Source organism: Dermacentor albipictus, chromosome 8 (genome assembly GCF_038994185.2).
Source record: "Dermacentor albipictus isolate Rhodes 1998 colony chromosome 8, USDA_Dalb.pri_finalv2, whole genome shotgun sequence".
Lineage (NCBI taxonomy): Eukaryota > Metazoa > Arthropoda > Arachnida > Ixodida > Ixodidae > Dermacentor > Dermacentor albipictus.
In genome coordinates, this window is record NC_091828.1 from 71715643 (window position 1) to 71732652 (window position 17010).

General features: G+C 49.9%; 1 protein-coding gene across 3 annotated transcripts in view; it reads left to right on the forward strand.

The window, feature by feature from the left end:
* The first annotated feature begins 1070 nt into the window (after nt 1–1070).
* LOC135921460 (uncharacterized) overlaps nt 1071–17010 on the forward strand; it is a 36028-nt gene continuing 20088 nt past the window's right edge. The window contains exons 1-3 of one of the 3 annotated variants that reach the window (XM_065455824.1): nt 1071–1672; nt 7576–7657; nt 10475–10600. In XM_065455824.1, the coding sequence (XP_065311896.1) occupies nt 1316–1672; nt 7576–7657; nt 10475–10600 (565 nt within the window). In that variant the 5' untranslated portion in view covers nt 1071–1315. Of the gene's footprint in view, nt 1673–7575; nt 7658–10474; nt 10601–16268; nt 16855–17010 lie in introns of those variants that run through there. The other 2 variants (XM_065455842.2, XM_065455841.2) reach the window with 2 other exon arrangements.

Here is a 17010-nt window from a genome sequence, read left to right on the forward strand (position 1 = left end):
TTCAGAAATCACGAGAGGTATATCCGAACGTGGTCGGCGTTCAAGACGTCGATTACCGAAGTATTTGACCGCCCCGCCGTCAGGAAACTCCGAGCCGAGCAGCGTTTGCGTACACGCGTACAGGACACGGGTGAGCCATTCACCAGCTATATAGAAGACGTTCTAGATTTGTGCAGGCGCGTGAACGTTGCTATGACGGAAGCGGAAAAGATCAAGCACATCATGAAGGGAATCGATGATGACGCGTTCCAGATGCTGGCCAAGGACCCACGCACTGTTGGCGACGCCATCAGCTTGTGCAAGAGCTATGACGAATTACGTAAGTAGCGAGCTCTGACAAGGCACCATCCCACACCGAATGCGGCGCCACTCTGCAGCGTGACCATCGGCCAAGGTCAAGCCGCCGTGATAACCCAAATCAAGGATTTTGTCCGCGAAGACGTCGCACGACAGCTATCTCTATATCGCTTAGTCAATCGATGTGGCAGGTGCATTAATCCAGACTACGCAGTGACATCCTGAAAACGCAGATTTGAGTACGTCCGTTTGTCCGACCTCGGCACATCCTCAGGACGTCTTCAGAAGAGCATTCGAGGATCTCTTCAGTACGCGTCCAGGAAATTTGAAAGATCCGGGCACTTACTGTGCACAGTAAAATCCTTTTTCTTCTTTTTCTTTTTCATTGGTCGAAGTGCACTGCGCTCTTGTTCACAGGAAAGCCTGTTTATAAAATGCGATGGAAAGTACAATTGCTGTCTTGCTTTGTCTCGATGTTTCATACATTTCTTTTTTGTTCCTCTCCTGTCTCTCTGCTCACATACCAGTGTGGTTGCTCTCCACTTCTCTTGCCCTCATTCCTTAAGACTTAATTATTGAGAGAGGTATGCTCCTGCGCAATGTGGCTGGAGGCAGGCTCCTGTAGTGTGCCTGCTTCCCCGAAGCCCGGGAAGGTGACCAACAAGTTCACCATTAATGCATAGGGCTTTAAAAGACACCCTAACGTACTTTTCCTTGCGGCACTCGACTCACGGCCGAACCGCCGCAGCGGGTACGTGCCACACTTTCTACGGTCATCATCATCTTCACCATCGTCACTGTTCCCTGCTTCGGTGCTCACGCGTCCGTGCTCCTGTCTCGCCGCGCGACTACGTGTTCCTTCCGCTGGCTTCCCGGCGGTCAGAGGTGCGTCTGGTCCGAGAGGTGCGGCCGATACATCTGGGTGTGCGAAGTCCACGTCTGGTCCGAGAGGTGCGGCCGACATATCTGGGCGTGCGAAAGTCCACGAGCCTCGTCGCCACGACCGGTCGATTCCGCCATGTCGAGGAAGGTCTGCGTGGTCGCGCTGTGTCCCTCGGGGGAGTCGGACGTGCCGTACCACAGGTTCCCCCGCGAGTCGTCGCCCCGGCGGCAGCGCTGGATCGACTTCGTCCGGGCCTCCGGGCGCGGGGACGCGTGGAGCCCGCGCGAGAGCAGCCGCGTCTGCTCGCGTCACTTCGCGCCGTCCTGCTACAAGCGGCACCCGGCGAGCCTGGCCCGGCTCGGGCTCTCGACCAAGGGGCTGTACCTGGAGCCCGGGGCGCTGCCGACCGTCTACCCCGCTGTGCGCACGCCTTGTCCGCCAGGAGGCGGCGCGGTCGCTGCGCCGTTCGCCAACGGGCGTCCGCGACGCGAGGTTTGCGCACGCGGTCGCCGTGTACGGTCGAACGCCTCCGTAACGAAACGACTTGCGTAGAGAAGGCATGACTCTGTACCGGTTCCGTTGTGAGCTGTGTGGTGCGCCACCCTTACGACGCAGCGAGCCGTATAACGAGTGATACCGGAGGCCCCAACCGTTTCGTTATAAAGGCGTTCGACTGTGTGTAAAGAAAGTAGTGCGGAAGCGTGTGGCGCTTGGCTTCGTAATTAACACGCAAGGTATTTGTGCAGAGGTAGTTACGTGAGTAGTACGTATACTATAGCGTCTCGCGAAATGTAGCTGTACCATGGCAGCTTGATGAGATTTTTTTAATTTTACGTGACATGATGGAACGAGCAAAAAGGACGCTCGTAGTTTAAGTAGTTCGCTAAAAGTTGTGCATGAACTGGAGAACCTAAAAAAATGAAAAATCAATATTTCAGTCGTCCAGCCGTTTGCTTAGTCCATGATATCACGGTAAGCTGGCGTGTTAGATCGAATTTAGTAATCGCGGCAGCCGTGTTATTGAGCCTGCGCGCTTGGTTAATCGTTTACGTGTCTTGTATCCGAGAAGCGTATCATTTAACGCAGCTTGGTATATTGCTTTTGCTGTTTGTTTAAGGGGGACTCACGAGGCTCCGTAGGAAACAGAAACGTTTTGCCGCAACAATTTTAAACAGGTTATTTAGTAACAGTCGAGGGAGAAGAAAATCAAATGTTGCGAGGCTATGGTGCGACGAGGTGGACTACTTTCCCCACAGCAGAGGCTCTCTCTCCCTTCGTCAGCCGGCGCCTCCTGGATATCAAGCCTCTGCGCTCTTCCTTTATGACACGACGGGCTACTCGGACCGAAATTTCCATCTGCCAAGCCCGGCGTGACGAAAGCGGGGACGTCAAAATCACCGCGGCTTACTCGGGAGCGTCCCCGTCGGATTCTGTGCCGGTCGGGCAAGGTATAGCATGACGGCATGGATCGAGGTGCACCGGTCTTGTGCTGTCTAGGGGGCGCTGGATCAGCGCCCCAATGTTAACCATTTTTTACCCTAGCTAGGACATTATGCAATAGAAGAGCTAGAGCTTGGTGGTGCAACCCACGGGCCCCTTCCAAAGGGGACGCTCATAACATCCATCCACCCATCCATCCATACATCCATCCATCCATCCATCCATCCATCCATGGAGGAAGGAAATTGAGGATAGGCCCTAGCCCCTCCGCGCGCTAGGAGAAAAGTGGGGAGGAAATGACGTAGTAGGTTCTCCTTTTTTTGCTGATTTTCTTATTTCTTTGCTGTAGCGGCCACGCCTTTCGGGCCACAATGGCGGCTTTGTTTTGGTTCTGTGCGCTCACACGTGTTGCTCCGTAGGTTTCGTACCGTGGCAAAGGCGCCGTGCGGGCAGGTTTTGCGTTGGTCTCCGTGTTTTGTTGCGCTGCGTTATCTGGACCGTGCTCTACCGGATGTTGCTGTGGCCAGATGGGACAGGAGGAACTAAAGTTCGTGAAATGAACGTGCATGCACCGCCGTACGCAGTGTACCGCTTCACGGCAATGGCAGAGGACGAAGGAATATCCGCGCGAAATTTTGCCCTCTTTGGCGGAATCATGCTAACGTGCTAACGATTGTTTGGTATTGCTGCGGAGCGCGCGCGGCCGAGCAGTACGGTTGCGCGCAGCGCGGCGTGGTTTCGTGAGAGATGTAAACAATTGTTTACAATTGTAAACAATTGTTGCCTGCGCATTGTATTTTTTGCATGTACGCTCCGCGGCTTTAGTACTAAAGCCGCGGAGCGTACATGCAAAAAATACAATGCGCAGGCAAATTCGCAATACCGTTGCTTCTTATGGAAAGCTCAAGTTCTTATTCACGATCAGTAAAGCAGCGGCTAAATTTATGCGACTTCCCCTGCTTGCTACGTGGTACACTGGCTTTTCTCTTTAGGGGACACATTTCGGTAAAGGAGAAGTGCAATAATGGCGGTGTACCATTCATGGAGTTGACATGGGAGAACATATTTTTGGTTCCTGCGCAGTGTGCCTGTGATCAGTGCGTTAGTTTTCAAAACACGTTGTTCAATCTCAGCAAGTCGTAGAGCACTAAAAGCCGACAAGGCGAAAATTAGCTTATTACGGGCCAATGTCCTCCAAAGAAAGCCAACTAGTAACCCATATTGGCAAATCCATACGAAAGTCGGTCCAATAATTCCCGCCTTGTTGAACGGCAGTGCCAATATTGTTTACTGACTGTGTAAAGTGGGCCAACATTGGATGTCTATCAGAATGGCACAGCCAATATTGTTTACTTACTGTGTAAAGTGGGCCAACATTGGATCTCTATCAGAATGGCACAGCCAATATTGTTTACTGACTGTGTAAAGTGGGCCAACATTGGATCTCTATTAGAATGGCACAGCCAATATTGTTTACTGACTGTGTAATGTGGGCCAACGTTGGATCTCTATCAGAATGGCACAGCCAATATTGGCGCCACGCTGTTAACCTTAGGCCAACATTGGGCCAGGAACCAGAATGGCACTGCCAATATTGGAACCACGCTGTTAATCTTAGGCCGTCATTGGGCCAAGAAGTGCCAATATGTTTCCAACGTTGGCCCAACCTGACGTGCCACCTGGGAAGAGAGAAGAGCTGGCCCGATAGGCGGAGCAACGCCATGAGGAACGCCAACTTCCGGCTTCACTTTAGCTTCACAAAGAGTGACGTCAGGGCCACTCCTGTTTCCTTCCTCCGTGCATCCATCCAATCTTTTGTGTAAGTAGGGAAATGACAAACAGCGGAGGCGTGCAAAAACAAAATTCACAATAGAGGTTCAGAAAATTTGGTTATGGGAATTCATCGCGGGTATTTTTTTAGGTTCAGAAAGTTTGGTCATGGGAATTCATCGCGGGTATTTTTTTCTTTTCTTGTATTTTTTAACATATATAGGACATTGGGCAATATAGTAACAAGAGCTTGGTGACGGAACCCATCACCCCGTTCCAAAGGGGATGCTCATAGCATCCATCCATCCATCCATCCATCCATCCATCCATCCATCCATCCATCCATCCATCCATCCATCCATCCATCCATCCATCCATCCATCCATCCATCCATCCATCCATCCATCCATCCATCCATCCAATAAGGTTCATGTCGCCGCGTTTCCTTGAACGCGAAATGCAAACACTCTCGTGTACTTAGATTTAAGTGCACGTTAAGTAACCTCAGGTGGCCCAAGTTACTCCGGTGTCTGCTATACTGCGGCATGCCTCATAGTCAAATGAGGATTCTGGCTCGTAAAACCCCTGAATGTGTTTTTCTATCTTTTTTATCATTTCCATACTTCTGACATATCGGTATTCTAGGACCCGAACAACGTTTACGCCAATACCCACGCGATCGTTTCTTCTCCTTTATTTCTTCGTTGAGCGGCGCATTTACAAAGGTGTTTTTGCGCATTCGAGATTTTTTTTTTTCGCGAGAACCCAGAGAGTTGCACGCGCTGGGGGCTAGAGCACGCACGTTGCGTCATTTCGTTTGTGGGTGCACGTATGCGTGGCTCCTATACGAAAATGAAGCCCGGTGCGGCCTTCCGTTTTAATGTTAAGCCTTTAATGTTAAGCCTCTTTCGCGAAGTGCGGCGCTCAGCGATCGAAGCGCGACACTAGGAGTGGGTGGCCTACTAGAAACTCCTTGCGGTATACCAGTGGGCGCTGGGGACACCGAGCACCGACAGGTTAAAAAGGCGGAAGAATTGGATAAATTCAATGGAAAAGAAGCATAGTGTTGAACTATATCGGTACTGGAAAGAGCATATCAGGAAGGAAGCGTTTTATGATAACTCAAGAGGCAGTGCCCTACTCTGCGAAGCTTAGGTCAGGATGTCTTAGAATGCGCAGCTATAAAGAGAAATTTAACGAAGAAAAAGACACATGTACTAGTGTGTGGTAAATCTGTAGAAACAATAGAACACCTCATACTGGAATGTTATGATATCCATCCCGATGTCGAAGCGGGCGCAGTCACGCTTCCCGAGGCCCTAGGGTTTAGAGATAACAATGTAGTCATGTAAATGAATATACGGTGGAAATGAGCAGAAAGCGATTGGGAGATTGGTGGCTCAAAAGCAGGGAGGTGAGATCAGGTTAAAAGTGTCGACAGAAGTATAGAAAGAAATAACTTACAACACAGTAAAACAAAAATAAAAAGCTGAGCATGGTGGCAACTGCCATCACCCCGTTTAAAAGGGGACGCTCCTACCTTCCATCCATCCGCCCATCCATATCGTGTCCCACGAAGGAGCGCGCGCGTTTGTATAATCCATTGTGACATGCATTCGGCTCCTCAGCGCAGTGAACTAGAACATGGTTTAATTCACTATACCTCGGAATTCTAGTTCGCTGCAGCGCTCAGCAATCACCGAGCGCTTACTGGTAACGCGAAAAGCGCCGGCCGCCATTGTCCGAGTATATTCGGTTTCAATCGCTGAGCAAACACGATCCTCACCAAGTTGTCTCTACCCTTCGCACTTGCCTGTGTGGAGGTCTGGACAGGGACCTTTTCATGCCCCAAAGAGAAACGGTTAGCGCTTTTCGGACTGATAAAGAACTGTTTAAACCTGTATTCGCGTGAACTTCGCTCCAAGACGTTGACGACTGGAAAAGACAACGCATGCCAAACTTGTGCTTTCTTCATTTTCGCTACGAAACCTGAACAGAACAGTTCAGACTGATAAGGCATACTTGAAATACTATAGTTTGTTTTGTTTTTGTTGGAGGTTTTACTAGTTTTGCTAGAAGAAGAGCTGAAGGCGAAACTTTTTTTTTTTTGCGCGCCAATTTTACGACAGCGGCAAGTCGGCGTGATCTTTGGATTTCAGCGCATTTTCCCCACAGTTGAAGTTCTCGAAACTTGCTAAGTTGTATTTGGATCATATAGGACACATCTTATGGTCCATCTTTACTGGTAAAAAAATATTCAGCGGTGATTTCGCGGAATGCTTTAACGTTACGTCGCACCTCCTGAAGGTCCCGGATCCATGATGTTTTAGCACATTCCAAAGTGGTGTTCAGGAGGACACTGCACAATCATCCTGGCTCCTCGAGGAGCGAAGTGAAATCGACGGCGGTCATAAAGTCAAACTATTTCATTCACAGCGCGTGTCTCTTATTCTAAACCTTCTCGCACCATTAAAAAGTTCAAAAGTAATTTTAGTGCTCACGATGTACAGTCAACCGCAAAAGTTTAAGGGACGCAGTATCTGCCAAGATCGAAGCTGATATCTCGCGAAGCGTGGACACACAGCCTTGAATTAAAAGGTTCCAGCATGTAGTAGCCTTCGCCACCTACACAGTGATTCATGAAATACGAAGTGTCATGCCTTAACAGTGCACGAGTACGCATTTGAAGGGGAAACCGCATCTCGTAAACTTTTGCTGTTCACTGTACAATTGCAGTGGCTCCGGTATTTGCGAACAACGCAGTGGCGTCTTTCGACGCCATTACAGGCCTTCCACGGTGCGTTAAACGCTTCTAGGAAGCCAGAAATTGTGGCGCACCCGCGTATATATACTCAGTGTTTCTACGAAGACCTCAAGTGAGCCCTCTCAGAAACACCCGGTGCATACTTAGAGCGGCGTCGGAGGAATTCCAGCGCAACGCTAAACTTTATAACTGCTATCGCTGTCAGTATACGGTGCCTCGATGTCAGCGCCGCCTCCGAGAAGTGTGGTATCGAGGCACCCTAGCTGTCATTGCTGCACCGTTCGGGCGAATTTTTTTTTTTTTTTGCACAGCCAAAGGATGATTTACTAGTGCAGCTCAACCTATACATTTTCTTTTCTTTATGAAGTTGTTTGAGCTGTGAGATGGCAGCGTACGCCGATTCCCCACCTTTCAAACGCAGTGTTGTTCAGACGTGAGAGGTGCGCCTGCTGTCTCGACGGGTCACTGCAGGCTCGACATGGTTAGCAAGGCAACGACCACAGGTACGCAGTAAATTGATCGTGTGAGTGTGTTTTTCCCCCAATCAAAGAAATACACGCGTGTACTACGATTGTCATTTCGTGCCCGGATAAGACATGCGTGCTTATAAAGCAGGTGCGGAACTAGAAGAAATAAACCAGCCGCCATGGCTCAGTGGTGGTCGCGTCAACACCGCGGAACGAGAAATCGCGGGTTCAACTCGCGGCCGGTATACTACCAGCCATGCACAACCTATCGTGTACATCGACATTTCGATGCAATTTGATCTTCACTCGCCAACCTTTCAACGTCCGGCATTATAGCCCAGGCATATATTCTTTGGAAGCAAAACCGCGATTTGCGAAGCAATGGATCGATCAATTATGACTAATGGCTCGATCAACCCAAAAAATTAATAATAAATGGGGTCCAGAGTTCTCGGTTTTTATGTTTTCGAAAATATGGCTTAGTTTTTTTTTCGGCGTTTTATCAGAATACCGGATCTTCTTTCGATGACTCAACCTTTATTTTTTTTTATTTCATTTTTTGCTGCGAGTATTCTTGCGCGGGGGTATTTCTGACCATATATTATTTGAAAGTTTCATCATTCGATTTTCGTGGTATATATATTCTAGTATGTATCTAGACGCTGACAACGCTGCTGCTACTGCGACCTCTGCCGCCGCCGTACGGCTCGCGCACATGATAGCGCTCTTATAATAAATCGGCTTATCTATCCCTATCTGTACGACTCCTATACAGGTGCGCAGGTGGCCGGCTGTGTTCTCCACGAAAATACGAAGTGAAACAACCAAAGAGTGTCTGAACATACGCCTTTACGCGCATAATTCCGCCATTAAAGCGAAAATTTTGCAACGAAGTTGTATATGGCTAACGGACTCGCGCGTCCGTCACCTGTACGCTGAAAACTCTTCTGGCGCAACCCCATGCGCATGCATGAAAAAAAAGAAATAGAGGCACGCGATTCGCTGTGCCAGTAGTGATAAGGTTGCTCTCTGTCGCGGCCGAGCGCGCACCCAGCAGTTTCTTTTCGGCTCCGAAATGGGTAGGCCACACGTCATACGTACTTCTTAGGAGCAGGCAGCTTTCGATCAGCAACGCCGCGAGTAGAACCGGAAACGAGCTCGTCTACGCCGTGCCGGTGCTGCAGCTCAGGTACAAGAACAGGCTTCTGCAGTTGAGTCACTTTGGTGGCCAAACTGATAATTTTGGCCACCTGGCGTTCTTTTTGAACATAAAGCACGGTGCACGGGCGTTCTTGCATATTCGCCTCAATCGAAATGTAGCCACCGTGCAAGGCTGCGATTTGTTCCCGCTGCCTACAGTGCTCAGCAGAGCAACGCCGTAGAGCCGGTAAGCCACTACGGCGGGTTTCTGCGAATTCCTGGTCTATACTTGTGAGTGCTACTTCTTTCGTAAAGGCTACTCAACAATAGACCATATTCGCACTATCAATCAGGTGGTAGAGAAATGTGCGGCATATAACCAACCCTTACATATAGCTTTCATTGATTACGAGAAAGCGTTTGATTCAGTCGAAATCTCAGCAGTCATGCAGGCATTACGGATTCGGTTAGATGATCCATATGTAAGAATACTGGAAGATATCTATAGCGGCTCCACAGCCACCGTAGTCCTCCATAAAGGAAACAACAAAATCCCAATAAAGGGCGTCAGGCAGGGGGATACGATCTCTCCAATGCTATTCAAAGCGTGCTTAAAGGAGGTATTCAAAGACCTGGATTGGGAAGAATTGGGGATAAAAGTTAATGGAGAATACCTTAGTAACTAGCGATTCGCTGATGATATTGCCTTGCTTAGTAACTCAAGGGACCAATTGCAATGCATGCTCACTGACCTGGAGAAGCAAAGCAGAAGGGTAGGTCGCAGGAAACTAAGGTAATGTTTAACAGTCTCGGAAGAGAACAGCAGTTTACCATAGACAGCGAGGCACTGGAAGTGGTAAGGTAATACATCTACTTAGGGCAGGTAGTGACCGCGGATCCGGATAATGAGACTGAAATCAGAATAAGAATGGGGTGGGGTGCGTTTGGCAGGCATTCCCACATCATGAACAGCAAGTTGCCATTAACCCTCAAAAATAAAGTGTATAACAGCTGTACGTGTCTTACCAGTACTCACCTACGGGGCAGAAACCTGGAGGCTTACGAAAAGGGTTCTGCTTAAATTGAGGACAACGCAACGAGCTATGGAAAGAAGAATGATGGGTGTAACTTTAAGAGATAATAAAAGAGCAGATTGGGTGAGGGAACAAACGCGAGTTAATGACATCTTAGTTGAAATCAAGAAAGCGAAATGGGCATGGGCAGGGCATGTAATGAGGAAGGAAGATAACCGATGGTCACTAAGGGTTACGGACTGTATTCCAAGAGAAGGAAAGTGTAGCAGGGGGCGGCAGAGAGTTAGGTGGGCGGATGAGATTAAGAAGTCTGCAGGGACAACATGGCCACAATGAGCGCATGACCGGGGTAGTCGGAGAAGTATGGGAGAGGCCTTTGCCCAGCAGTGGGCGAAGCCAGGCTCATGATGATGATGCTGATGACTTCTGAGTGCAGCGTAGCACGTCAGCCGACCGTTTCAGTCGACCGACGTGCGATCTGTTTATACGTATAATGCTAACGAAACGTGTATCACAGTTCGTAAGACAAAAAGATAACCACGTGTGCTCGGCGGTCGCCTCCCGAGTTTGTGTGCGTTGCACGAGACTAAAATGTACGTCTCACATGCGTTTTACGTAGAACAGCTGCGACGCAGCCCCGGCCCCGGTGTTAAGCTGTATATCGCTCGATTCCATGCAGCGAGGCTGAAGGTTGACGCCACAACCCAGTGTGCAGTACTCATGACGCCAAAGGCCACCATGGCGAGCCGCGGGAAGCTCGCGAGCAGCGTAGGTGTGCAAACGGACCGCATGACGGAGGATGTGGGTGAGTGTGCGGCTGCAAATATTCCTTATTGATTGCGTCGCAATTAAGGATGTATACGAGTACGCCGCGTGTCACAGCTAACGTGAGCCAACCTGTTGGGGTTGGCTAACGTGGAAGATTTAAATGAAGATTTTAAGGAGGAAGATTTAAATATCGCGGTAGGAGATACGGTTATAAGAACTGCGGTATTCGGTCGTGAGAGGTCTGGGAACCGAGTACTGTACGGTATTAAAGTAGTATATTGCACCGTGGTTTTCTCATCTTTTTTTTTCAGTCATCTGTATGGCTAACCTTACCTGGGGCACCCTATATACGAGTATATGGTGGGGATGCGAGAGAATGATCGAAGAAACTGAGGAAGCTCCAAGAGCGGTGTTGTTCTGGTGTCGGGAACAACTCCTAAACTGTACTCTTAATAGAAATTTGCACCCTATGGGTCATATCTCCAATGATTGTCATTTATCGAGCGCATTACTGTTTCACACCAAAGATGGATCACACTGAACTCCTGCAGTTGACATCTACGTAATGCGAAGCATGCTTGGCGGTCTAGAGAATGGTTTTTATGATTCATATAAGTGCTGTCCAGCGAACAGTTATAGCTCTTGTGACGTGTATGTATATTATAAACTTCCGTCGCATATATATATATATATATGTATACATATATATATATATATATATATATATATATATATATATATATATATATATATATATATATATATAAAGGCATGGAGCGCGAGTGGCCACCTGTAGAGCGGCTGTGCATGGCTGACCGTGTTGCTGGGCGCATGCACCGCCCGCGCGTCTCATCTTGGACGTAATCTGCGGCGGGGGCAATGGTGGAGCGAGCCGTGATGGCTGGTCGCTTCATGTGCGCTGTTTTCCCGCGCTCCTAAGCGAGAGGCAAAGAAGCGGTCGCTCTTCTGTTTATGTTCTTCATCATGCAGGCGTTGCGATATAGATTTTTCGCGGTCATTTAGTGCGATCCGTTCGTGTTTGCACGGTCGCACGTGACAACATGGTTATTTTAATAGTAAGACGATGTTTACTGCAATCTATTCGGCCGGTAAAACCACGAACGTTCGTTCGTGTAGTTGTCTAAAACTTGCTATCGCTCTCAATGCGACTTTTTGTTGTAAACATTCCGAACTTTCCCCTTGAATTTGTCGTGACTACGCTAAGTAGCACCGACAGTTGTGCCTCAACGTCTATTACGCTCGTTTATCTCACGACACGATATCAAGCGGCCGTACATCGCAGCAAATAACATTGTGTCATGCACAACTAACCACACATCATCTTATATTAGCGCTTGCTGGGGGCCATAACTGGGGCATCGACTACGTGGAGGCAGCGGGGCCAGAGCTTCTACCGGGAAAGGGTCAAGGGTTGGTTGTCTTTTAATGCAGTGGCCCAAGTAGGCAGGAAAACGGTTAGACAAATATACATACATAACTAGATAGAGGCGGCTGTGCTAACGCAGCAGGGTTCGAAACCAAACGTCGGACCGACTCGGATCACTGAGTATTGGCAATGCGTACATGTGCCACTCTTCAACGAACCTCTTTCACTCCGGCACGGGCCACTGTTGATGCGGGAATAAGCGCTGCTGTTCAGTGATACTCTTTGGCGCCGACTTGGAGCACTGGTTATGTGCCACTCGGTTTGGGCTCGCCTTCAATGAACCTCTTCACGCCAATTTTCGTCGTTCACGGTCTGTTCCAGTATGTACGTGCTGCTCTCCAACGAATGCCTGACGCGACTTTGGGTAATTAGGTTTGTGCCGCTGGGAATGTGACGCTCTACCACGACGAAAAAGATCCTTTAAGTTTCTCCGATGCTGGGCGGAATCGTGCTCGCGTCGCAAGAGTTTTTAAAGGACTGCAACCAGGTGATTTAGCAGGCTCACAAATGCACTGGCTGCGTCATCATCATCATCATCAGCCTGGTTACGCCCACTGCAGGGCAAAGGCCTCTCCCGTACTTCTCCAACAGCCCCGGTCATGTACTAATTGTGGCCATGCTGTCCCTGCAAACTTCTTAATCTCATCCGCCCACCTAACTTTCTGCCGCCCCCTGCTACGCTTCCCTTCCCTTGGGATCCAGTCCGTAACCCTTAATGACCATCGGTTATCTTCCCTCCTCATTACATGTCCTGCCCATGCCCATTTCTTTTTCTTGATTTCAACTAAGATGTCATTAACTCGCGTTTGTTCCCTCACCCAATCTGCTCTTTTCTTATCCCTTAACGTTACACCTATCATTCTTCTTTCCATAGCTCGTTGCTTCGTCCTCAATTTGAGTAGAACACTTTTCGTAAGCCTCCAGGTTTCTGCCCCGTAGGTGAGTACCGGTAAGACACAGCTATTGGCTGGCTATTGGTTGGCAGCTATTGGCAGCAGTACGCAGCACTGGCTGCGTACTGTTGCCAATTAACATCTCGCCAATTAACATCTCGCCAACTTGAGTCGCTGCGGCAAGCGAGGACGCAATTCTCATCGTTCGCAGGCACCGGCGTGCCATGATTCTCGTCTCGGAGGCTACGCCCAGGCTTCGCGGCGGCGGCGCTAGATGGCGCCGAGTGTTCTTAGGAGAGCGCGAAACAGGAGTCCCCGCTGCAATGCACGCCTCATACATTATAACTCGTTTTGACGGTGGCAATGCGTTGTGTCACTATATTGATTCAATGCTAAACGAATTACCGTCGAGAGTCATCGTCAGATGGGTTAATTCTGCCGATTCTTTTACGACGTATGCGCGATAACGGATCACCGAGAGTTCCTTTCCGTGCGTCTACACATCAATCAAGCGAAGTCATCTGAGCATATACAATATGAACAATCGAACAGTGGCGTTCACAAGGGCGCGGAGGGAGAGGTTGGGGTTATCATTGTACCAACCCCCGAGGACGACTTCGCTTATGTGGCTGTACGCCGCATTGGAGAAGAGACGAGTGCATTGGGGCACACTAGATAAGCAGGGAAAACGTGTGCGGAGTGCACGGACATAGCTGAGTTTGGTCAGACAGAATCATTAATGAGGCCAATGACGGACAGCGGCGGGGACGGCTCACGTAAGTTAAAGAAACGTTCCGCGTCCATCTCCAGCTCGGTGTTCGTCTGCACGAATTGTCATGGTGTTCAGCGCCTTGTTGCCATGGGCAGGTAGGTATACATAGCAGAAAGGTCCAAATTATACCGAAAGCGATTGGTCGCGGCTGAAAAATTAAGCGCTTGGAATCTTTAGTTTTCATCAGCATGTCAGAAATGTTTAGTCCGGCGGGATCCTGGGATTATTCATGCACGCCGTCCTAATCCCGTTCCGCCGCATCGCACGCGGCTCGATTCGTCGAGGCCACTTCGTCGCGAACTGACTTGCTTTGCAAGCCGCAACATCCGCAGAAGCGCGCGTACACTCCGACTGCCCGCGCGGGTTACCCGCTCGCACCCGCTGTTTATCTTCCTCTCGTGCCCAAGCCTATGCCACCTGGCGTCGGCTCAGCGTAACAATCCGCATAGGCAAGCGTAAAGCCCTCGACAACACTCTTAGACGTACGCATTGCAAACGAAACGCTACTTCGGGCAGCCTATTGTCCCATCCATGATGCTAAGTGCAATAGCCCACAAGGCGTCGTCTAAAAATTGCTTTGCGATGGTCTACAGTCTGTCCTGCTGGTCTGTAGGGAACTGTGCGCCGTTCCGTGATGCCGCAATGTTGGAAGATACCTTTCCACCACTTGCTTACAGATGTCTTGCCATTGTCACTAGAGATGGAGCTAGGTACTCCGTGCCGGCAAAAGCATCAGTCATCCTGGCGCACGTAACGGGAAGACATCTACAATCTTTGTGAACGTGTCAAGCACCATGTACTTTAGGCGTCGAGCAGTGGTCAAATAGCTGCTGCATGGGTTAAGTTGCCTATGAGCTGTCCATCAGGTTCAGTGCATTAAGTCAGGAGTGGGGAGGTGGCACTCGGCAGGTCAACTGTATGTAGCACCGTGGCACCCATTATAAAGGCGCTGGACGTGATCTTATTACCACTGGTGTCTCGTGCGGGGCAATCTTAACCCTCCAAATTTTCGATTAATGATTTAATCGCGATTAATCGGTTGATATGGTTGTAGTGAAGGCCGATCCCCGGCCGAAACGTAAAATCCTGGTATTTTTCCTACCTGTTTCTATTCGTTGACCTGCTGTTTATGAGCGTGTGTGGGTATAGATGTGCGCGCGCTGTATTGGTCGCCGTCCTGTGAGGCACATGAGTGCTTAGGTGCCCTCGGATTTTACAGCGAAGCTGTAAGTTCGACGGGATTTTTCGGGGGCTTGTGCTTATCCAAAAAAAGAAAATCGCGGTTCCGCCCGAAAGGCGAAGCACCGATTGCGATAGCAAATTAGTTGATATAGGTATACGAAGTAGGAATAGTAGTTTTATCGGCCGTATAAACTTTTAAACATTCGCTTACTAACTAAATTAACAACGATACAATGTGTAAGCGTGACTCAACGAGGACGCTAGAAACGAACAGACACACAAAGACAGTGCTGTCTTTGTGCGCCTGCTTCTTTCTACGTCCTTGTTCAGTCACGCTTACACATTGTATCATGGATTTAAACCAATTAACCCGCCAACGTGTTACGTCTTCTATAAATTAATCAGCACAGTGTCACGCGCGCCCAGCTAAACATGAAAAAATTTCGCTCGATGAACGCGGGAACTCGCTGTCAAACTTCTGGATTGAGAAATCGCGGTAGCAGCAAGCGAATTGACCTTCGTGCATCTCTCGCTTCAACGCGAACAAAACACCGAAAGCACAACGCATACGAAGCTACCGGCAGTCGGTTTGAATATGGGGCCCGCGCGGGCGCGCGCTTTGGTCGCGTCGCAGATCGCTTTCAAGACACACGAGCGCCGGCAACGCGTCCCTACGGCGTCTGCCAAAGGCGTCTACAACGGCGTCCGCGATTAACGCGGCCGACGCAGTAGTGGAGTTTCAAGAGGTAAAGCGCCAACAGTGACAGCACACTATGAAGGAACAAAGACATGACGAGGCACTAATTGCCATGTCTTTGTTCCTTCTTACCCCCGTATGCAGAAATGCAACTTAAGTTGAAGCCCATGCTTGACTTGATCCGAGTGACGCCTATCGGGAACGCGCCGAAGGAAACGCAGTGAGCGTCTTTGGGCACGTTAACGCCAGGCGTCATCTAAATCAAGTCAAGCATGTGCTTCGACTTAAGTTGCATTTCTGCATACGGGGGTTAGTGTGCTGCTGTGATTGTTGGCGTTTCATCTTTTTAAAGCTATGCACCAACTAGCCCCATGACGTGTTTTACTGCAGTGTAGTAGACGCCGCGGTTGCCTCCACTCTGTACGGAGCGGCGGGAGAGGACATCGAGGCACCAAAGAGCGCCCTCCTCCCTCGATCGCCTCACCTCCCTGCCTCGCGCGCGACAAAAGAGGGCGCGTATCCGGGCCGCGTTCTACCGCGTTCCTCACTCGCGCACGCGAGATTGAAACGCGTTCGCCGGCTCTCCGTCACACGCTTTCACTCATACGGAACCTCACGGCGACGGCAGAAATGCCCCTGTAGTGTCCATATAATTGCTATCGCAATAAAATAGTACCGCTATCGAGCGGCCGCCGACACACCGCAAGCGATAGCTGGAAAAGGGGACGTATGAGCTAACGGCGCTAGACAGGGCGCACCTTCATTTGGCGGCGTGTGAATTGACGTCAGTCGGCGTAGCCCAATGGCAGGTGGCGGGGGCCTTCTCAAGGAGAAGTATATCCTAGCAACGGATTTTAGTGTCGTTGAGGCTGCGCCATGGGGAGGCCGCGTATACGTAGGTCTGCCGAAGAGCAGCGTGAGCACGAACGACGGCAGAAGGAAAAGAAACGGCAGTACAACCAGCAGCGGCGTGCTGCCAGACTCGAGGAACTTCGTGCGCAAGGCGCCGAGCGCATGCGCAAAGCCCGGCAGGACCCGAAATTCCGTGCCAGAGAAGCAGAGCGCAAGCGACGAGCCCGGAAAAACGACGAGGAGCGACGGGAAGCAGACAACGCCGCGAAGCGACAGAGGTATCACGCCAACAAGTTGGCCAAATCGAAGAGGGTCAAACCCAAATCCAAGCGCCAGTTCTTGGACGACGAATATGTCGCCCCAGCCTCTCGGGCCTTCTTCATGACGGACCATGTCGAGACCCGATGGACCCGATCCCGAGCAAAGAGTCGGTCGGATGTTTCCTCCGGTGAGTCCCTCGATCACGCGTGATGCATGCTATAAAACCTCCGTCGCTACAGCGCCGAGCTCGCTATAGCGCGGTGCGGAAGCGAAGATGCTCGCGCCTTCATGAGGTGCGCGTTTGCGCTTTAACGAAAGAAAGAGCGAGACTAAAGAAATTGCC